This window comes from Chaetodon trifascialis, chromosome 9, assembly GCF_039877785.1.
Source record: "Chaetodon trifascialis isolate fChaTrf1 chromosome 9, fChaTrf1.hap1, whole genome shotgun sequence".
Taxonomy (NCBI): domain Eukaryota; kingdom Metazoa; phylum Chordata; class Actinopteri; order Chaetodontiformes; family Chaetodontidae; genus Chaetodon; species Chaetodon trifascialis.
In genome coordinates, this window is record NC_092064.1 from 29,878,005 (window position 1) to 29,900,501 (window position 22,497).

At 46.3% G+C, this 22,497-nt stretch overlaps 3 protein-coding genes and 2 pseudogenes across 3 annotated transcripts; 3 read left to right on the forward strand and 2 right to left on the reverse strand.

The window, feature by feature from the left end:
• The first annotated feature begins 2,618 nt into the window (after positions 1-2,618).
• Positions 2,619-5,590, forward strand: LOC139335972 (olfactory receptor 8A1-like). Its single transcript, XM_070969754.1, is given in 4 exon segments — positions 2,619-2,856; positions 2,859-3,109; positions 4,367-4,502; positions 5,586-5,590. Coding segments are annotated over 4 exon segments (630 nt in total).
• Positions 5,591-6,305: 715 nt separating this feature from the next.
• LOC139335974 (uncharacterized) lies at positions 6,306-12,700 on the reverse strand (annotated as a pseudogene).
• A 1,830-nt stretch (positions 12,701-14,530) lies between these two features.
• Positions 14,531-15,467, reverse strand: LOC139335975 (olfactory receptor 10J5-like; annotated as a pseudogene).
• Positions 15,468-16,743: 1,276 nt separating this feature from the next.
• On the forward strand, positions 16,744-17,700 carry LOC139335976 (olfactory receptor 4B13-like). The gene has a single exon (XM_070969755.1). The coding sequence runs from the start codon at positions 16,744-16,746 to the stop codon at positions 17,698-17,700; it is 957 nt and encodes a 318-aa protein (XP_070825856.1).
• A 1,464-nt stretch (positions 17,701-19,164) lies between these two features.
• Positions 19,165-20,094, forward strand: LOC139335977 (olfactory receptor 6N1-like). The gene has a single exon (XM_070969757.1). The coding sequence runs from the start codon at positions 19,165-19,167 to the stop codon at positions 20,092-20,094; it is 930 nt and encodes a 309-aa protein (XP_070825858.1).
• The last annotated feature ends 2,403 nt before the right edge of the window (positions 20,095-22,497 follow it).

The following is a 22,497-nucleotide window of genomic DNA, read 5'->3' on the forward strand; positions in this document are numbered from 1 at the left end:
TGGCGTCATCTCATTGTTTCTCTTCTTTGGTGGTTTGATGGGACCGACAGGAGGATCAGCTCCACCTGCTGTCACAGCCGTCAGCCAGTCTGATCAGGTATTTGACTCATATCAGTCAAGTCTGTGTCAGTGCACAAGCTTGGGCCTCCCTCACAGTTTGAAAGACAAACCTGAGGGATCACAAGAGGCAGGTCCATCAGACCAAGGTGGAGGGTTAGGTTTGGTTTTGGTCAGGGTTAGATGTTAGGGTTAGGGTTAGGGCTGACCAGCACAGACCTGAAGCTGAAGATGAAGCTCTGAACTTCAATGATTTGTACAAACAGCTGCTTGGTGGTCACTGTGCATCCCACCTTTCTTGAAAAGGGGGACCTGTGAGTCTTCTGGAGACTTTTGACTGAGACACCAAAGAGGCTTATTTGCACATGACGACGATGACCTAAATGTTTCATTTGAGCATTTGCCAGCAGGGTTGTTCCACTGATGCTAGTTGGGCCTCCAGCTTCGAGGACTTCCAGAGGCCTAAGCTGAACGAATCAGCGTGACGAGCTCTGCTGTGGTAAATCTGGGTTTAAGCAAACAGCCCAAAAGACTACATCCTGAAATCTTCTATTTTGAGTTTCGGCTCAGACTGAACAGAATGATGTCCTAACCAGTTACAGAGGTTGAGTTGACCCTTGTCCTGGCAGCCCAAGACTGGAGCTCCATTAGCAGATACTACATCCATGTCCTGGCTGCTGCTTCTCTGGGTCCAGGCCACGGCCACAGGAAGCTCAAATTCATCTATTGAAATGTCGAACAAAGAAGAAGCAGCAGAGTTTCAGCTCAGTCAGAAGCTGAAGGCCTAAACTGTCATTTCTGACCAAACCTTCATGTGGACTGTAAACAAGTTTAGGCAATCTGTCATGACTGTTTTCTACAATATGTTTCTTCACAGTGAGAGGACATTACATTTCAAACTAGTCAAGCTTTGAAGTCTATCAGTGATCACCGTTTATTGTGAGTTTTGGTTCCTCGTTGCATCCGTTTGGCTTTTCAAACTCTGCATCATTTCTTTGAATCAGTTTGTGCTCTGAACAGAACTATGAGCACTGAACGAGGGTCAACTTCCTGAGACGCCAGCCTCTTTCACCCTGAACACGTCCAAAATCTGCATCATGAAATGAAGTGCGTCGGCAAATTCTGTCAAAGTGTTGACAGACAAAGAAAAAACTAAATCAACTGACGCCTCTGACTCCACTGAAGATGTCTGCTGGTAACTTCTGCTATGAAAAGGCATCAAATGAACAGTTCAAGTCTTTGCATTATAATGAGGTGTCTGAAGGTGTCTCTTTTCATTTCAAACTTTGGCACAAACTTTATTCATAGTTAATCTAAAAGCACCGACTTAGATCACTGTTTCAGGTCCCTGAGGGCAAAGGTCATTAAGCATGTCAACACATATGTCCCTGAGGAAGCTTCACATGAGACACAGTTTCCACTAATTCCCTCTGAAGCAAATTACCATCAGAGCCGTTAACCAGTGAGACCAATCAGGCTGACTGGACCCCAGCGCTGGTTTTACTGGTCCACAGAGGCCTGAGGATGATAATGATATCCCCTCAGACCTCAGGACGGACACACACTGAAGTTAGTTCTGGGTTTGCCCAACATCAATAGCAAACTCTCAAAGGTCTCATCAGTCCATCAGAAGTTGTTTCTGAAGCATTTCTTAAATTTTTAGTTATCATACAACAGACTTTTCAGCATTGTTGGAAATATTCCAACAGTGATCCAGTGGTCCAGTGGGCGAGTGGTCCAATGGTCCAGTGATCCATTTACAGTATATTTATACTGTGTATATATACTCACTCAAAGTGCTTACAACACAAGTCAGTCATTCGTACAGAAGCTAAGCCACCTGCTCGTTGTGAGCATCATCCATTCACACACCAGTGGCAGCACAGCATCTTGCCCAAGGATACTTGAACATGTAGACTGCCGGGGAATCGAACCACCGACCTTCTGATACATGGGTGACATCCTGAGCCTCAGCCGCAGGCCTAGACGTTGGTGTTAGCATGTTAGCATCTATTGGATTACCTCGTTAACCCACGTGCATATTTAATAGTCTCAGAATGAGCTCTTTATCTCTAAAGAGGAAGCAGCTCCTCTTCCTCAGAGTCCACCACGTTGCACCGCCATGTTTCTACAGGGGCCCAGAATGAACAAACCAACTCTGATTCTGCAGAGAGACCTTTGCAGAGTCTGAGGCGAGTGGTACCAGTTGGTTGCAGTCTGCATAGTCACCACTAGATGGCACAGACTGGTCCTTTGAGGGTCCCCTGTCAATCAAAGCGCGCTGCGTGTTGACGATCAGCTGAAAAGGTAGAAAAAGCCTCGGCTGTTGGGCAGAAGTGAGCGTGAGTCTGTCGGCAGCCTGCAGTCCGTGACGTGATGAGAGGATGAGTGCTGACTCCTTTTGTGCGCTTTCATTTCTTTCTTCTTTTGAAGCAGTTTTAGCTGAAGAACACAAACGCAATGTCACATTTCTGCCTTTTTGAGCACAGCGGATGATTTATTTTGGAGGTAAAAACTCTTTTTTAAAACAGCTGTTTGCTCATTATTATAAACGTTGAGTTATGATAAATTCAGCGTTGTCCTCTTTGTCTTACTTCATTCTTGATGTTTATGTGCATGTTGGAAGTTTGAAATATGTATATTTCATGATAACCGCAGTGTTGTACACTGTAATGATTACTGCCAACCTGCTGCTCGTCGTGGTGATCTGCCTGAACAGAAGCTTACATGAGCCCATGTACCTGTTCCTGTGCAGCCTGTTCGTCAATGAGCTGTATGGGAGCTCAGGCTTGTTTCCGTTCTCCTGCTTCAGATCCTCTCGGACGTTCACGCTGTTTCTGCTTCACTTTGCTTCCTGCAGGTTTTCTCTTTGTACTCGTATGTAAACGCCGAGTTTTGTAACTTGGCCGTCATGTCTTATGACAGGTATCTGGCCATCTGTCGTCCTCTGCAGTACAACGCTCGGATGACGTCTAACAGGGTGTTGATCTTTGTTGCTGTGGTCTGGCTGTATTCTTGTGTAAAATGCCTCATTACGTTGTCCTTAAACAGCGTGTGTGTGTGTGTGTGTGTGTGTGTGTGTGTGCGTGCCTGTGTGTGTGTGTGTGTGTGTGTGTGTGCGTGCCTGTGTGTGTGTGTGTGCGTGCCTGTGTGTGTGTGTGCGCGTGTGTGCGCGCGTGTGCGTGTGTGCGTGCATGTGTGTGTGTGCGTACGTGCGTGCGTGCGTGTGTGTGCCTGCGTGTGTGTGTGTGTGTGTGTGTGTGTGTGTGTGTGTGTGTGTGCGCGTGGGCCTGGTATATATCACATTGTGGGGACAAAAATCTGTTTACACAGTCACATTGTGGGGACTCACCTGCCTTACGGGGACAAACTGCAGGTCCCCTTAATCAATAGATATTCTTATTAACTGCATTTTAGATATCAGGTCATGGATGGCAGGGAATTTCCTACAACTCAACCAGGACAAAACAGAGGTTTTAGTTATAGGTCCTGACGGCCAGACGGAGAAACTTTTACCAAAACTACAAGATTTTAAACCAACACAATCTGTAAAAAAAACGTCATTTTGACTCTGAGCTGACTTTTATCCCACATATCAAAAATATAACAAAGATAGGCTTTTATCATCTTAAGGACATGGCCAGAGTCCGCCCGTTCCTCTCTCAGGCCAGCACAGAGGTGCTGGTGCATGCTTTTATTTCCTGTCATTCAGATTACTGTAATGCCCTGCTCTCTGGTCTTCCTAAAAAGAGTATTTCAAACCTCCAATTACTGCAAAACTCAACTGCATGCATGCTGACGAAGAGCAGAGGGCGGGCCCACATTTCACCGGTTTTACAGTCGCTGCATTGGCTTCCTGTCCGCTTAAGGATCCATTTTAAGGTTCTTTGACTAGTATTTAAATGTGTTACCAGCCTTGTGCCCTCTTATTTATCTGACCTGCTTTTACCATATCAGCCCTCGCGGACCCTGAGGTCCTCCGGCACCGGCCTTTTATCCATACCAAAAGCCAGAACAAAAGCCCACAGTGAGGCAGCATTAGGCACTACGCTCCACACCTGTGGAACAGCCTGCCGGAGCGCCTCAGGTCTGCAGAGACTGTTGATATTTTTAAAAGAAGGTTAAAAACGCACCTTTTCAATCGGGCTTTTAGCTGACCTTTAAAATCTTATTTCATTTTATCATTTATCTTATGTTGATGCCTTTTATTTTGCTGTTTTATATTTTGCATTATTTTACCCTGTTTTATCTACTTCACTTATTATCTTCTGAACTTTTCTTCTTTTAAATCTTTATTTTCTAATTCCAGTGTTTCCTTGGCGGGTCCTCCACGCCGAGAGATGTGTCTGGTCTGTTGCCGGGGGTGCTATCCTCGGGGTCCTTCAGCCCATTTGGTGGGGGGACTCCCAACCTTGGTGTGGGGGTCCCCGGTCTGTCGGGGTCGGGTGGGCTTGGGTGCAGGTGCCCCCTGTGCTCATGTAACACAGTTTGTATATAGTGTTTGTTTCCACTTGCTGTAATGGCTGTATGAGGATAATATTGTATTCAGGTGGTTAGATGGCTCAATGGCGCCCCCTCTCAGGCAGTTGACAAATGCTTCCTGCTACTTGAAAACACTGCCAGTTAATGAGAGACGTGACTGAGGTGAGTTGTGGAACGCAGCACTCCGTACAAATTATGTGTATTGCTGTCTGTTTACTGTCCTGTATAAGCATAGGTGCATGTTGACTCATGGAGATGTTATTGTGAAGAGTTATGAGTGAGTCGCGGCACTGTTGCGTACAGGAATGTACATTTAACAGCATAATGCACTTTCTGAGTGAGCTAGTTAGCCTTTGTGCTAACACGCGCTATCCCTTTTGTAGCATGCTGCGTGTGAGCTGCCTTTTGAGCCAACTGACCAGTACATATCCTGTTCCTGTTCAGAATAAACGGCAGCATGAACTGTAAACGAGTATCCTGTCCATCATTCAACACAACACAACGCAGAGTCCGAGTTTGAACCAGCCGGCTACAGAAAAGTGCAGCTGCGCATGGTTACACTCAGTCAATGATGACTCTCGGTGCCCCAAAGGTGGCATTCTCCATCGTTAGTGCCCTGCCATGTCTCGTTACCCCTGCTATTGTCTGTGGTGAGAATGTCTGTGTGTGTGTGTGTGTGTGTGTGTGTGTGTGTGTGTGTGTGTGTGTGTGTGTGTGTGTGTGTTTTAACTGTCCGCTGAACCGTTCTTTATGGTCAACACAGACCAACTTTCTCTGTTCTTCAGAAATGTTCTCAGACTTTATTGATCCCAGTTTGGGAAATTCTTCTGTTGCAGCAGGTTAAACATGCACAAAAACATCAAATATATACAATAAAGACGAATAAGGATGAGAATAAAACTAAGAGAGAAGAACGTCCTCAAAAAATCTAATAAAGAAGAAGAAGAAGTAAGTACATAGTTATATAATATGGGTTAGGGTTAATGACCAGTCCACTCAGCCTCTGTGTCCCAGTATAACCAGTCCACTCAGCCTCTGTGTCCCAGTATGACCAGTCCACTCAGCAGTGTAGTAAATATAGAAACCACCTCTGGAAGACCGACACTGGACATTTTAGCATCTGTCACACAACTTGCTGGGTGTGTTTGATTTGTGTCACTGTGCGTGCCCACCGGGTGGGGCATTAAGTCAAACTGGAGTACAGCAAATCAAATCAAATCAAATCAAATCAAATGACAATGGCAGTGGTTTGAGGAGGTGGGCGGAGGGACGGGGACAGGGATGGTTAGACGATTCAAAGGCTTCAGATTTTTAGACTTCATGTTGTCCCTGTCTGTCTTCATACTGTCTCCGTCCTGCTGGTGCAGCCGAAGACACACAGTCAGACATGGTCATGACAAGAGTTTGTCCACATGTCAAACTCAGGGTGTAAAGATGGTTCAGAGAGAGCAGGTTGGACAGACTGAAGATCTCTGAGGTAAATGAGTCATTCAGGACGTCGGTCCATCTGAATAAAACAGTGTGTAAAGTTTGGGCGTGTCTCTCGAAGAAGACAAGAATAAGGAGTTAAAGGCGGCTCAGTGACATTTATGGAGCCGCAATGTAAAAACCCCCGAGGTGACAACGAAGGAAGAGAATCAAAGACGGGACGAGGAAGTCAAAGCACTTTGTTTCCTCGTTGAAACACTGAACCAGAACGAACAGAAGGAGATCGTCTTCAAACGTCAAGTCAAACAGTTCAACACCTTCAATGAAGACACTGAACATCAGCAATCGAACGCTTTCCTCCAGCCGAACAAACCTGCCGGACGGTCGACGGCAGCGGAGCTGAAAAGCAGACGCTGACACTGGAGACGTATTTTGAACACGTTGAGTCCGAACATCACAGGGTTGAGCAGCGGCTGACACGTGAGGAAGTACAATGATAGAAGTACTCGGAGCACGTCGGGTACGTGGCTCATGTCAAACCTGCTCTGCAATATTTCAAAGGAAACCCCAAACGAATAGTTGAGCAGGGAGGCCAGGTGAGGCGCGCAGGTGCTGACGGCCTTCTGTCTGCTCAGCTTAGAACCACAAAAACACACTTTGAGAATCTTCATGTAGGTGTAGACGATCAGAGACCCTGGAACAGAGACCATGAGAGACGCAGCAGTGAGTTCAGACACGTTATTCACTCTGCTGTCAGAGCAGGACAGTTTGACCATGGCGTAGTTGTCACAGTAAACTTTGTTAATGACGTTTCCACACAGCTGCAACGAGGCGCTCAGCGATGTCGTCACCAAAACAGCAAAGACAGGAGGCAACCACGTCACCGCCATGAGCAGAGCAACCTTATTGGCTGTCATGTGTGAGTCGTACTGCAGAGGACGACAGATGGCCAGGTACCTGTCGTAAGACATGACGGCCAAATTACAGAACTCTACACTACCATACGAGTACAAAGAGAAAACCTGCAGGAAGCAAAGTGAAGCAGAAACAGCGTGAACGTCCGAGAGGATCTGAAGCAGGAGAACGGAAACAAGCCTGAGCTCCCATACAGCTCATTGACGAACAGGCTGCACAGGAACAGGTACATGGGCTCATGTAAGCTTCTGTTCAGGCAGATCACCACGATGAGCAACAGGTTGGTGCAAACTATCAGAATATATAACAACACGAGAACCATGAAGAACAAGTACTTTAAAAGCCTGGAGTCAAAGTAGGCAGCAAGTATGAAATATGAAACCTGAGTGTCATCATCACAGTAACAGACCGACATCACATTCTGTCACTGGATCACAAGAAGTTAAGATTCATAAAGCATCAACAGTCGACGAAGTTCGTGAAGAATCAGTGAGAGTCAGCGCTCGCTCGCCGGAAGCCAGCAGGAAGTCCATCGTATCAGTGGAAGTGCGTCTCCCTCCGACTGCTCGGGACCTCTGCTCCTGCTGCTTTTAAGCGGTTCCAGTCAGTGGACGCCCACAGCGGCAAACGCCGCCTTGATCCTCCCCCGACGCCCACAGTTCTAATAATTCATAACAACTGTTTGTTCAGTCCAAACAGATCAGAAGAAACAGGAGTGTGGATGCAATCATTGAACCATTAGACCATATTCAGCGTGTGCTGACTGAAAATGTGATGATGGTGATGACGATGACGATGACGATCTTTGTGTTTCTGTTAGCTGTCGTTTTATCGACAAAGGGAACAGCTCCTCATCCTCAGAGTCCACCATGTTTCATGCCACTGCAGGGAGGGCCAGCGCCACCAAATCTACAAACTGGACCTTTAAGCAAATGTTGAAGTAAATAAAATTCATTTATTTTTTAATGGCGATCTTACTTTAATGTTTGTCAGTGAAGCCACACAAACACAAACACAGCACGAAGGAAAAACAGCGCGGCAACATGTTTGACCTCAGTCTGACTTTCCTTGACCAGTTTTACTCGAGACAAACACGAGGCCTCAAAAACAAACTGCCATAAAGAAACAGTCAACAAAGCTCATACATTAGCTCTTAGCCTTAGCTAATGCCAAAACTAGCTCCTGATCTTTCCCGCACTATTTAAATAAAGCTCTTTGTTCTTCAGACGACATTTGTGAAAACACACGAGTGACAGTGCCCTCGACCAACCAGAAGAAGCATCATTCTGGGACCAGAAGAAGGGTGACGACTCCAGTCATTTCCGTTCTCCTACCATTAGTGGTTTCTTTCCGTCCTGGCCATCGTGGTCTTCCCCTAAACCCTGACCAACTGTTAATCTGGTGGCCATGAAGTTGTTGTTTTTTTATATTCATTTTTTTATTGGAACAATAACAAATAGGCTAAAAGCCAATACAGCAAACTGCCATTTACATGTTAGGCTTTTGGTTTTCATACCCCTCAACCCCCTGTTTCCACCAACCCCCCACCCCCACCATCACCACCAACCAGCAGGGTAGATGATCAGAGCAGTCCTATTCAGACAAAAAGGTCTTTCAGGTCAGATATCAGATTTGTCCAGATTAAAATTGTGTTTGTCCTGCATCATTAATCCTTGCTGATGATAGTTCCAGGTAAGAAATGTCCAAAAAACTCCGGAGCCAGAAAGCATGTGAAATATTGTGAGGGGGTTTCCAGCGCTGGACTACTATCCTTTTGGCTGCAGTTAGGCCGGCCAGCCAGATTTTGCGTGCTTTATCCATGAAGGGGAAGACGAGAATTGTTATTTAGAAGATGTGTAACAGGATTCAATGGTAATATCACCCTAATTACTCCTGGCCATGAAGTTGTTTTTGAGCCTAAACCTTAAAAACCAACACAGACTTTCAATGTCTGAAGCAGGAACGTCGTTCTGTCAGTAGAGGCATCGGTTTGGAAAACACGGACCAAAATGGTCAAACTGAAGTCAGTATTTTCACCTAACGAGTGTCTTTGGACTGTCCAGAAACCAGAAATAAACCTGCCGCAGACCATTGAAACTCGAGACCTTTCTGCTGTGAGGTTACGGTTTCAACCACGGCATCACTGTGATGGTGGAGTGGTACCCTGTTAAGAGACAATTCCAGACTGCATTTGTACTTAAAGAGGTTCCACTGGTCCGTGACAAGGCTTGGGTAGTTCTCCAAGAAGTGGCGGATCTAGAAGTCCTTAAAGGTTTCATAAGTTATGAGGAGGTCCTGAGGTTCTCTGAGAATGCTGCAAGGATTCTTGAGGACTTGAAGAGGTTCTCAAAGTGCTTGCAAAAAGGAATTTCTAGGAGGATGAGGGTGTTTCCAAGGGTCATGTCAACATGAAGCGGTTCTATGTGGCTCCATGATGTGCTCCTTTGTGGTCTTTGAAGGGGTTTAGTGGTCCTTGATGTGGCGGCTGCTGCCCTTCAATCGTTTCCAGGTGGCATTAAAAGAGAAGAAGTGGTCAAGGACGTTCCACTCTACGTCCCACAATGCACCACTCAGCAGAAATGGAGGATCAGCTCACAGCACTGAGTGAAATACTCTCAACATCTGTAAAGACTTTTGTGTACACGTGACAGAGACATGTTTGATGTGAAACGGGGACAAAAGTAAAGTTTGATCGTGTCTTTTCGTGATGAGACGTCTTTGAACAGTGAGTCTTCTTCATGTTTCTGGACATTAAAAAACATTTTTCTTACTGTTAAGTTGTCAAACTCCTGATTAAACATCTGTGGTGATACAAAAGAAAGAAAACTTTGGCACAAACTGAGTTTGTTCTCAGTTAATGTGAAAGCCCCACAGAGGCTGAGTCCCTGAGGTCAAAGGTCATTCAGCATGTCAACATGGTTGTCCCTCAGGAAGCTTCACATTAGACATAGTTTCCACTAATTCCCTCTGAAGCAAATTACTGTCAGAGCCATTAACCAGTGAGACCAATCAGGCTGAGCGGACCTCAGCGCTAGTTTGACTGGTCCACAGAGGCCTGAGGACGATAATGACGTCCCCTCAGACCGCTCTGAGACAACACGCCTCAGGACAGACACACTCTGAATAACATGTTTCTGGTTCTGAAACTTTAATTTAACTTTACGTTTACGAGAGAATTCTGTAAGTTTGTTTGTTTTACTGGGTCCAAAAAGACAAAAGGTGTCAGTACCTGCACACAAGAGCTCAGCTCACCTGAGCTCACCTCACCTGAGCTCACCTCACCTGAGCGGCGACTGTCAATGTTAAAAAACATCAAACATTTTCATTTCATGGTAGTTTCTCACTTCCTGCTGCTGGAGGGACAAACTCTGAGTTTCAGTAATGAAACCAACCTTCCCACCGTCACTCTGCATCACAAACCATCAGTTCATTTTCTTTATTTTTCTTTATCTTTACTTATTTATTCTTTATTTATTTATCTCATTCTGCAAACCGTCGCCTTCACAGTGGAACAACTGCAGACGTGTGAAAGTACCTGAACCCTCATATCCAATCATCTGACTGTAACTGAATTCAATGATAAAACTCTGTCTGTGCTTCTAAACTGTACAAACTTCAAGGCAAACAAACCTGCTTTGTGACTCTATTACTTTGCGTCTGTAATGTCAGCTTGGCCATTTCCTGTCCTCCTGCGTCCAGTGAGAGGATGATGGGCAGCAGGCCGGGTTCACCTCCACACACAGATTCATGCTTCAGTCCATCATTGTGAGAGAGGCTAACTGTGTGACGCCTTTTCAATGTTCACCTCAGCTGCTACACACACGATCACTGACATCTAAATACATCCACACACATCAATCTGCAGGCGTCTGCGTCAAACTCTGAAGTTTAATGAACTTAACACACACTCTGATCAATAGAAAGAGTCAGAAACACAGAAATAAAGATCACCTGTCGCACACTGACACTTTTCCAGGTTCACAAACTTTATTTCTGCTGCAGTGGAAAGAAACACAATAAAAACAAGCACAAACACAGAAGAACTCGTACAAACAGACGATGAGAGGGTGAACACATGAAGCACAGAGCTGCAGTAATCTGCTGAGCTGAGCAGGCCAATGATCCAAGACCTGAAGACCTGAAGGCCTGGGGCCTGAAGGCCTGACGCCTGAAGACCTGAGGCCTGAAGGCCTGAAGACCTGAAGACCTGAGGCCTGAAGGCCTGAAGCCGGTGGCTCTTCTTACTCATCAGAGATACTCATTCACTGTCGAGTCCAGCACAAACTGCTCTGTGAGCTTTAAGGCCCTCGAGGTGCTTTTACGTGAGCTTCAGTGGGTACAGCAGCGTCCAGCACCCCCTGCTGGTCCAACAAGCAAACTGCAGAGCGTCCAGGAGACGGCAGGAGGACATCAGAACTGATGAGGTGAAGGTCTGATTTAACGCAGTGCACTTTAGATCATTTCCATAAACTGTGGAGCGACTGAGAACTCAAAAGCGATCAGGGTTCATCGTGTGACTGATCAATCCTTAAAAACATTCAGCACACTGAACAGAGAAGACAGAGAGGAAATGTCGATGGCAGCAGTTTCTTGGTTGAAGTCGTGGACGCACATCTGGAATGATCTCAGGCCCGACATGAAGCTTTCTAAAAGCAGGCTTTGCTTTGTCGGCCGTCGCTCCGAATCTGAACTGTTCCACTCAGCGATGATGACGCACTGACCTCCGCCCACGCTGCACAGTCCAGGCAGCCCGCAGCACAGGTGTAGCTTCACCTGTACAGCCTGGATGTCTCATTTCCTTCCTTTGCGCGCACACACACACACACACACACACACACACACACATCACAGGAGAGGGGAGGCATTTCTTTCTTCTTCATCTCTGTAATGCTGAACTGAACTAACCACACAGCAAACGTTTACAGATGTGGTGGATTTTGGACATTTTCAGCCCATACAGCACTGGAGTGAACAGAGGCTGGCAGGTCAGAAAGTACAACGATAATAAAATGGCCAACACACTCGGCAAACTGCTCACATCGAACCTGCCCTGTAACAACTGGAAACAGCAGCCGAAGGAGAAGTTGAGCAGCGAGGCCAGGTGAGGCGTGCAGGTGCTGACGGCTTTCTGTCTCGTCTGCTTGGAGCCGGAAAAACACAACCTGAGAATCTTTACGTACGTGCAAACGATTAAAACGAGAGGCATGATGATCGCAATGAAAGCGTAGATGAGCCCGTAAACGTTGAGGAGGCTGGTGTCCGAGCAGGCCAGTTTGACCACAGCGTAGTTCGCACAGTAAACTCTGTTAATGATGTTCCCACACAGCTGCAGAGGCAGAGTCAAAGAAATCAAAGCAACGATGGTAAGAAAAGGGAAAAACCAGGCTGCAGCGACCAGCATGGCGACCTTTCTGCCTGTCATGTGGGTGTTATACTGCAGAGGATAACAGATGGCCAGATACCTGTCATAAGACATGACGGCCAAGTTTAAAAACTCCACACAGACATAAGAGAAGACACAGAAGATCTGCAGGAAGCAAAAAGAAGCAGAAACAGTGTGAACGTCCGAGAGGATCTGAAGCAGGAGGAACGGAAACAAGCCTGAACTCCCATACAGCTCATTGACAAACAGGCTGCACAGGAACAGGTACATGGGCTCATGTAAGCTTCTGTTCAGGCAGATCACCACGATGAGCAACAGGTTGGTGCAAACTATCAGAATATACAGAGACATGACGAGGGCAAAGTATAAATACTTGAAGACACCAGCATCGAGGTAGGCAGCAAGCATGAAATATGAGACCTGTGTGGAGTTCATCGCGATCCGTCTTCTGAGTTACAGATTCTGAAAGTTTAAAGCTTCGCTCGTTTTGTCGTTTTGCAGCTAAAGTTCAAAACACACAAAGTATTCAATCAGCAAACAGGAAGGACGTTCCGTCCTGACACATGAAACACTGCGCTGGACTGAGTCACACTCAGGTAAGACACAGTGTGAATCCTAGCAAACACCTGCCTCAGACACACCTGGAGTCCCTCTGAAACTCCTGACCTCATCACCAGACCGCCAAACCACCCGCTGTCTCTGCTCTCTAATGATGCCTGAAAAACATCCAGCACAGAAAAGAGGCTCAATGAAGGCAAATATAAAGAGAAAGAAATCATTCTCCTTTCATTTCTCTTGATTTCTGTCTTTATGTGAAAGTCAGAATCAAATAAAACACTGAACAGCGCAGCTACAGCGACGCTCCTCCAGTGCGCTCGCCAGGTTATGAACATATGAATACAAGACTTTATACACACTATACACACACATGCATACATATATGTGTGTATGTTTGTGTGTACATGTGTTCATCTGGGGTGTCCCCCATAAAAATACCCCCACTGAAAACATGCAAGAAGATCACGACCTGACTGATGGTGACAAAGAGGACTGGGTCCCCGGGCGCCGGTCGACAGCTGCTGGTCTGCCGCGGAGGAAGGACGACCAGGATGGGTCAAAAAGCGGGAAAGAATTCACAAATGCATGGCGTGTGCAGTTTCCCCCTCACATCTGCATGTTGTGTGTAAAAAAATGTGACGAATAAAGGAATCCTTAATCTTAATCTTCTTAGAAAAAAGTGTGTGTGTATGTACTGCATACACACATGTGTACACACTCCTCGAGTTGCAGATGAATGGAGGAAGAGGAGCACTCAGCCGTCCGTCACCAGTTCACTGCTCAGGCCTTTTCAGGGTCGCTGCACCTGGCGCTCATCAGTCTGCCACTGCTGATTGGCCATCATGTGTTGGGGGGCGCTGCCTCTAACAGATCAGGCAGTAAGGGTCCGCCGGGGTCAGGAAGCCCCACAGCTGGGAGTCAGGGGCTCCTGTAAGCCTGGGGTCTGTCTGGCTGCCAGTGGAGGTCTTGGAAAGGGGCCCATCAAGCCTTTAGTCCTCACAGTGCTGTGAGGCCGTGGGGGCAGACCCTGACCACCATGAAGCTGAGGTACACGTCACAGTCTGACTGATCTGTGGATCCGTCTGCTGATGAAGTCAGCTGTGTTTTCAGCGGCAGTCAGTCAGAGATCAGAGGCTGATTTCTGCTTCCTCGTCCACAGGAAGGGTGTGAAGGTCACAGCAGGTCTGCATCTGAGCCGGCACAAGTTCCTGAAGCCCCTGTGATCCACGTTTTCCTCCGTCACATCAACAGGATCAGCATTCCTGGTTTTTGTTCCCATCAGGGTCAACCAGAGGTCACATAACCACAGCTGAGGCGTCCTATAAGGAATCTGCTCGATCATGTAGCATGAAGAGATCCATTTATTCAGGAAACCATGGTGACACAGGAGACTGCAACTATCAGGGGGTCAAAAGAGACGTTTGAATATTGAAACCACCTTTATCGTCTGTTACTACTCAGCTTGAGCAAATATCAGTGCAGCGTATACGATTCATGTCTCCTGAAGGTTTATCACTTTTTCATTTGTCTTTGTGGAAGTACATTTCACACAGCGCGATAACGCAAAGTGCATTCATTTGAAATCACCACAGAAACCAAATCCTCTCATCAGACGGCAGCTTGTCAACGTGGACGTGCACCTAAATGCCAGCCGTCACACTTCAAGCAAACACAAATGCACTTTCAGTGAAATCTGTTGGATGGTCGTTACATCACTGGCCTACATTTCAGCGCCAAGACAAGGCTTCTACGTACGATGCGGATTTTGGACATAGTCAGTCCGCAGAGTAAAGGGTTGAAAACCGGCTGGCATGTAAGCCAATACAGAGATAAAAAGACCCTCAGAACAACGGGCACAGTGCTCATGTCAAACCTGCTCTGCACTATTTCAAAGCAAACCCCGCAGGAGAAGTTGAGCAGGGAGGCCAGGTGAGGCGTGCAGGTGCTGACGGCTTTGTGTCGGGTCTGTCTACAACCTGAAAAACACACTCTGAGAATCTTCATGTAGGTGTAAAAAATGAGCATTAGAGGACAAAAGATGGAGAGCGACGTGACAAACAGCCCGTAGACGTTGTTGATCGTCGTGTCCGAACACGCCAGCTTGACTATGGAGTAGTTATCACAGTAAACTTTCTCAATAATGGTCCCACACAGGCGTAAGGACTTACTCAAGGACGTCATCACAATACACAGCAGTAAAGGGCAACACCACGTCACCGCAATGAGGACGGCAATTTTCTTTAGTGTCATGCAGGTGTTGTACTGCAGAGGACGACAGATGGCCAGATACCTGTCGCAGGGCATGATGGCTAAGTTCAGATATTCAGCACCTCCGTAAGAATATAAAAAGACGTTCTGCAGGAAACAAAGTGAAGCAGAAACAGTGTGAACGTCCGAGAGGATCTGAAGCAGAAGGAGAGGAAACGAGCCTGAGCTCCCATACAGCTCATTGACGAACAGGCTGCACAGGAACAGGTACATGGGCTCATGTAAGCTTCTGTTCAGGCAGATCACCACGACGAGGAGGACGCTGGCACAAACTATTAACACATATAAAGACATGAGAATCACAAAAAATAAGTATTTAAAGAGTCCAACATCAAAGTGTGAAATATGAAACCTGAGTGGAGTTGATCATCACCATCATCATCATCATCATCATCATCATCATCATCACCATCATCATCATCATCATCCTCATCCTTTTGCTTCATTGAGCCGTCAGATCACTGTTCACAGGTGAGGTCTGTCGGACTCTGCAGCTAACACCTTAAACACACTTTGCACATTGAGCCGACGCAGGAGAGGAGATCATGGTCCAGAGAAGGATTCACTGATCTGGTATTTAAAGTCTGTACAACACCAGCGTCAGTCTGTGTGAGTGGTGACGTTCAGCCTCTTTTAGCCTCTTCAGGTCCGGACCCTAACCCTAACCCTAACCCTGCTACAGCAGCAGACTGACCTCATCCGTCCGTCCCGCCTCACAGAGGTGGTGATTCAGTCGAATCGTAGCATCAGTTTGACAGACTGGTAAAACAGACATTTGGAGGGACGCAGTAATACCACTTTTATCAGACCAAGTACTCACAATCGTACGTAAATGTACTATTACAGCTCCTTGAACAACTTAGCAGAACATTGTTTTCAGTTTTCTCTACTTTGGTCACTTATGGGGTCGCTCCTCCTCCACCCACCTGATGGAGTTTAACGCCACATTGACGTAAAGAGGTATCAGGTGCTGCAGTATCGAAGAAGTTTTCTGATTACGAGTACATGCGCACAGTAGACGGTTGCTGTGGTAACCTGTGGTAAAACTGAGCAAAGGAACAGACCAGAGGCACCAGCAGAACTGCTGGCCTTCACTGGGAGTAATGGAACTCCTCCAGCAAGTCCTCTGTGGAGGAGGCAAGCTTGATCTGAGAACGTCATCCCAAACGGTTCAGGCTGAAGAGGTTCTGCTCTTTAAGACCTGAACATGCAGGAGTGGAAGAATCTTTTTTTTTAATCATCACTGATCAATAAATCGTCCCCTGATCAGCTTTTGGTGGAAACAAGACACTTTGACTCATTTTGTAACAAATAAACATGACAGGATGCATTTTTCTGCCATCAGGAGGAACAGCCAGCGACACCTGAGTCAGCTGACGAGGAGGAGGGGCGGCTGCTGTGGGCGTCGCCCCTGACCTGAAGGGGTTAAAGGAGCAGAACGGGTGTGTGTGCCGGGCGGCGGCGGTGGTGGTGGTAGTGGTGGTAGTGGTGCGGCAGGAGGTTGGCTCAGGTGAATCTGATTGGTGTTCACATACTGGTTGTTTCTATGATGCTTTCTGAAACTTGTTTACTTGTTTACTGGAACATGTTGGTCCTCTGAACAGAGCTGATAACTGCTGCTGCTGCTGCTGCTGCTGATGATGATGATGATGATGATGATGATGAACTCCACGCAGGTTTCATACTTCACCCTCGCTGCCTACTTTGACACGGGGGTTTTTCATTACTTGTACTTCCTGATTATTTTGATGTTTTATCTCTCGATAGTTTGTGCCAACGTCTTCCTCGTCGTGGTGATCTGCCTGAACAGAAGCTTACATGAGCCCATGTACCTGTTCCTGTGCAGCCTGTTCGTCAATGAGCTGTATGGGAGCTCAGGCTTGTTTCCTCTCCTTCTGGTTCAGGTCCTCTCGGACGTTCACACTGTTTCTGCTTCACTTTGCTTCCTGCAGGTTTTCTGCTTGTACTCGTACGGAGGCATAGAGTTTCTGACCTTAGCCATCATGTCCTACGACAGATACCTGGCTATCTGTCACCCTCTGCAGTACAACGCTCGGATGACGTCCAGTAAGATTAGCATGCTCACGGCTCTGATATGGGTCTACCCTTTCTTCATCAACATGGTCATCGTGTCGGGTCTGACTCTTCCCTTGCAGCTGTGTGGGAACGTCATTAACAAAGTGTACTGTGATAATTACTACATCGTTAAACTGGCCTGCGGTGACACCACACTCAACAACATCTTTGGCCTTTGTCACATGTTCACGGTCATCTTCGGTCTCATAATGCTCATTATCTACACGTATATCAGGATCCTCCACGTGTGTTTTTCTGGCTCTAAGCAGACCCGGCAGAAGGCCGTCAGCACCTGCACGCCTCACCTGGCTTCTCTGCTCAACTTTGCTTTCGGCTGTTTCTTTGAAATCGTGCAGAGCAGATTCGATCTGTATAATTTACCAAACATGTTGCGTATTTTCCTCTCGTTGTACTGGCTGACCTTTCAGCCGCTCATCAACCCTTTACTGTACGGACTGAAGATGTCCAAAATACGCACTGTGTGCAAAGGTCTCTTCTTTGGGGAGAAAATGCACAAATTATCTGACAGCTGACAGACTTGATCTTCAGCTTTTAATCATGTGGCTTTAATCTAACTGAGGCCCATCTGACAGATTCATTCATTCATTCATTCAATCATTCAATCATTCATTCTGTCTCATTATTTCTATGTTTCCTGAATGTTTATTACTGTTTGATCTGTTACTGCTGAGTAGACTGATCATTATTATTGATTTGACACTTGTGTCTCAAAGTCTTTGAATCCATCTGACGACGTGAGATAAAATCTGCTCGATTTCCAAATGAAGACTCAGATTAAAAAGTCTAAATCTCTGAAGTGACAACCTTAAAGCCCCGAGAGAAACGTGGTGAAGAACCGGCTTTGAGACGCAGACGGACGGTCTGACCGAGCACAACTACCGGCAGCATGCTAAACGTCTTTAAAGAGCTCTGAAGAAAAAGGCAGAAGTCTGCTCTGATGATGTAAACACAGGACTGCACGCCGGCCGTGGATCGTCACACCTGGACACAAGCTGTTCCACCTTGTCTCCTCTGGGAGGCGCTGCAGGGCAGACAGTCAGTGTGACGCCTGACAGCGACCCAAAGGTGAACTACAGAGTGAAACAGCCACAGGCCGACAGACAAACCGCACATTCACAGCTTTAATGAGCCGAGTCCTTTTAACATGTGCACACCACCATCTTCATCATCATCTTCATCATCATCATCATCGTCGTCATACGTGTCCCGTACTTAACCTCCTCCTCATCAGCTGCACGACCGGTGCGTCACAGCTGGACAGCGGTCCAATCAGAGACCAAACTACGATCTGAAGTGACTTCCTGTGGGTCACACCTGCCTGCACCTGTCCTGGTGACCTCACACAGGAATCCACGTCCTGGAACAAGCCCAGTGCATCGTCCGTCTCTCATCTTGTCTGTGACTGAAGATATAAATCATTAAAATACAACTCAAATGGTGTCCCCGTGTCCCGGTGTCCTCGTGGACATCATGTGAAGACAATGGTCGGTTTAGATCTATCAGATATATAGAATGAAGAAGGTTTCTGATACTGATCGATCAGCAGTTCTGTGATCATTATTATTTCTGTGTTTATGTGAGACGGACGGACGGGAGGGACGTCTCAGCCTCTGAGACAGACCTGCCATCAGCTGATGTCCATGTGCAGTCCCTGGACAGAAAGCTGCTGAAGCCTCGGCTGAGCTGGAAAGGCTTAAAGAAGCAGAAGCAGAAGCAGCTTCAGCTCAGAGAGGACGGACTCAGCGTTGGACAAGACACACAATGTCAAACTGGGTCTACGAGGCGGTGTCCTCTCGTGACTCCAGACGTGGTGGCGCTGCTGATTCTTCCTCGCTCTCGTAATGGATTCGTCTGTTTGTGAGTGATTGATGCTGCAGCTTCACACACCTTAAACAAGCGGACACGCCGCCTCACCGCTGAAACCAGCTGATCCGCTGCGTCATGTCCCGGCTGATCCAGGAGCCGCATGAAGGACGATGATCAACTCCACCCAGGTCTCATACTTTTCCCTTGTTGCCTACGTGGACACTGGACTTTTAAAATATCTGTTTTTCATAGTTGTCATGTGTGTGTACGTGTTAATAGTTTGTGCCAACCTGTTGCTCATCGTGGTGATCTGCCTGAACAGAAGCTTACATGAGCCCATGTACCTGTTCCTGTGCAGCCTGTTCGTCAATGAGCTGTATGGGAGTTCAGGCTTGTTTCCGTTCCTCCTGCTTCAGATCCTCTCGGACGTTCACACTGTTTCTGCTTCACTTTGCTTCCTGCAGATCTACTGTGTGCATTTCTATGGGAGTGTGCAGTTCTTCAGTTTAGGGGTCATGTCCTACGACAGGTACCTGGCCATCTGTGATCCTCTGCACTATAACACACACATGACGTCCTGTAAGGTTGCGGCGCTGACGGCGTTCGTGTGGTTGTACAGTGTGCTGGCCACAGTGGTCATGATGTCTCTGAGTGTCCCTCTGCAGCTGTGTGGAAACACCATCCACAAAGTGTACTGTGATAATTACTCCATCGTTAAACTGGCCTGCAGTGACACCACGCTCAACAACGTCTACGGCCTCGTGTATATGTTCACGGTCATCTTCGGCCTCATTATTCTCATTATCTACACGTATGTCAGGATTCTTAAAGTGTGTTTTTCTGGCTCTCAGCAGACCCGGCAGAAGGCCGTCAGCACCTGCACGCCTCACCTGGCTTCTCTGCTCAACTTCTCTTTCGGCTGTTTCTTTGAAATCGTGCAGAGCAGATTCAACATGAGCAGTTTACCCACAATGCTGCGCATTTTCCTCTCGTTGTACTGGCTGACGTGTCAGCCGCTCTTCAACCCCGTCATGTACGGACTCAATATTTCCAAAATCCGCATCATATGCAAAAGTCTTGCTTTTGGCAAAAGAATTTGAAATGTGATGTGTGTCGTCCGTCAGCGGACAGACATCCTCATGTTTTCATATGAGTCCACGTCCACTGTCTTCACTGCAGAACAAGCTGATGTCCTCCAGCCTCTTCCTTTAGATGATCAATGTGTGGTTGATGTGGATTGTTAGAGGACGAGGTCTGCCATTTCAACCAATAAAAGAGTCAGAAACAACTGAAGCACGAGCGTCTTTTCTGTTCCTCTTTGAAAGGGAAGATTTCTGAAAATGACACCATGTTTGTCCCTAACATAACGACGATCCTCTGACAGCACAGACATGAATTATCTATGAGGCTCTGCGCTCGCAAAACACCCTCGAGGTGATTAACGGCTCCAGATCCTCATCCGGGGAGAAAACCAAAGGTCCTAACAACAACAAACTGTTTGTGTCTTCACAGAAAGCAAAAAGACAAACTGAGCATCAAAGCATGGACAGAAAATGAAAGTAAAATAAGATGAAGAATAAAAGAGACCTGATAATAAAAGTGAGACAGAAACAGGATGAAAGCAGAGTTCAGATAATAAAAAAAGATGGAAAATAATCCACTGAATAATTTAAGTTGAACTAAAGTTAAACTCTGCCCAGTTAAACTCAGGTTTGGAGGTTTCCAGTTCGTCTCCTCTGACGCCTCCTTATCTGTCATTGATCGTCCTGAGCTGAAGCTTCAGACGCTGCAGAGCCTCGTCCAGACTGACGTCCAGAGAGGACGAACAGCCCTGCGAGGGACAGACACAACCTTTACTCCAGCTTTGGGCTGAATTCAGTTCTATAATCAAAGTCTAAAAAACTAATCAAAGGCGACGTTTGCAGATTTTCACAAAAACAGATATTTGAATCATTTGAATTTTGTTTTTGTTTTTTTTTACCAATATGTTTATTAAGTTTCAGCTTTTACGTACAAATAAACCTACAACACATACCCAGAAATATAATAATAATAATAATAATAATAATAATAATAATAATAATAATAATAATAATAATAATAATAATAATAAAGTAAAATAGATTTTTTTAAAAGAAAGAGAGAGAATAAACTAGGCAAGATAATGAATGGATAAATTAAAAGTTACAGAGATTAGTAAATAAATAAGTAGAAGATTGTGAAATATGAAGAAATAAATAATATTTATGAGGGTGTAAACCTTGTATTCAAGTAGATAGTTACACCTGCATGTACGGGCCCTCATTCCCCATGAAATCTTAACTTAGATTACATATTTGTACCCCTTTATGTACCTCTATACATGTCTATATCAATAACCATGTTTAAACATTACAGGTAGTCGCTCGTATTTTAAACATTTAGTCGACAATTAGGATAAAATCAAAAGTATTTTCATATCTTAATATCAATATATTACATTATATAGTAACTCAATATATAGTCAACAAATGATAAAACTGTCTGTCGGCATCACACTGAAGAGCACTGCAGTCATGCTAGCAGCTCAGCTAAATGCTAACAGCATGCTAACAAGGCCACAATGTTAATGCAGGCGTGTTCATATTTAGCATGTTAGCGTTTGCCTCGTGAGTCGGGTTCATTGGCAGCAGGTGGAGGCAGGGTGACCCCCCCCATGCTGACCCCCGGCATTGCAGAGGGGTTCTCGTGATGTGGAACCGCACGCCTCTGAAACTGACACGCAAAGAACCAAAGGTAGAACGGTACCAGCTGGAGAGAGTTTGGGTCACTTCTGTGCACAGCCTAATTCTGATGCCCCTAAATGCACCACGGTGGTCCTTTAAAGGACAAAATGAGGTACAGAGGCTAACGGGACGTTGAGGCACGCTAGGGTCGCCCAGAGAAGCAGCCCAACAGAGCAAAGACATCCAATAATAAGCAGGAAGGAATCCAAAGTCCAGTGAAGGGTGACCACGGTGACCACGCAGGTCAGGATGCAGGTGAACAGAACTGAGCACAGAGGCCAGAGTATCCTTAGCATACTAAGCTAACGGACAAGCTACATGTTAGCTTAGCATACTACGCTAACGGACAAGCTACATGTTAGCTTAGCATACTAAGCTAACGGACAAGCTACATGTTAGCTTAGCATACTAAGCTAACGGACAAGCTACATGTTAGCTTAGCATACTAAGCTAACGGACATGCCACATGTTAGTTTAGCATACTATGCTAACGGACAAGCTATATGTTAGCTTAGCATACAATCTGGAGCAGAAGAAAGGAAGCAGACCAGCACACCTGCTGTGGTCCAGGTACCTGTGGAGCAGATAAGGAAAGTGAGAACAGGTGTGAGGACAGGGCAGCTGGCAGGTGAGGGGGGAAGAGCGCCGGCGGAGCTTCGATTTAAAATCAGAAAGAAATAAGAGAAATTTAGCGAAACAGTAAACACGCCGAGGCCGCCGCGCCGACAGCATCGTTGA

Excerpts from the sequence above, each read along its gene's own strand:
- LOC139335976 (XM_070969755.1), top strand. The coding sequence starts at position 16,744 with ATGATGATGATGAACTCCACGCAGGTTTCATACTTCACCCTCGCTGCC.
- LOC139335977 (XM_070969757.1), top strand. The coding sequence starts at position 19,165 with ATGATCAACTCCACCCAGGTCTCATACTTTTCCCTTGTTGCCTACGTG.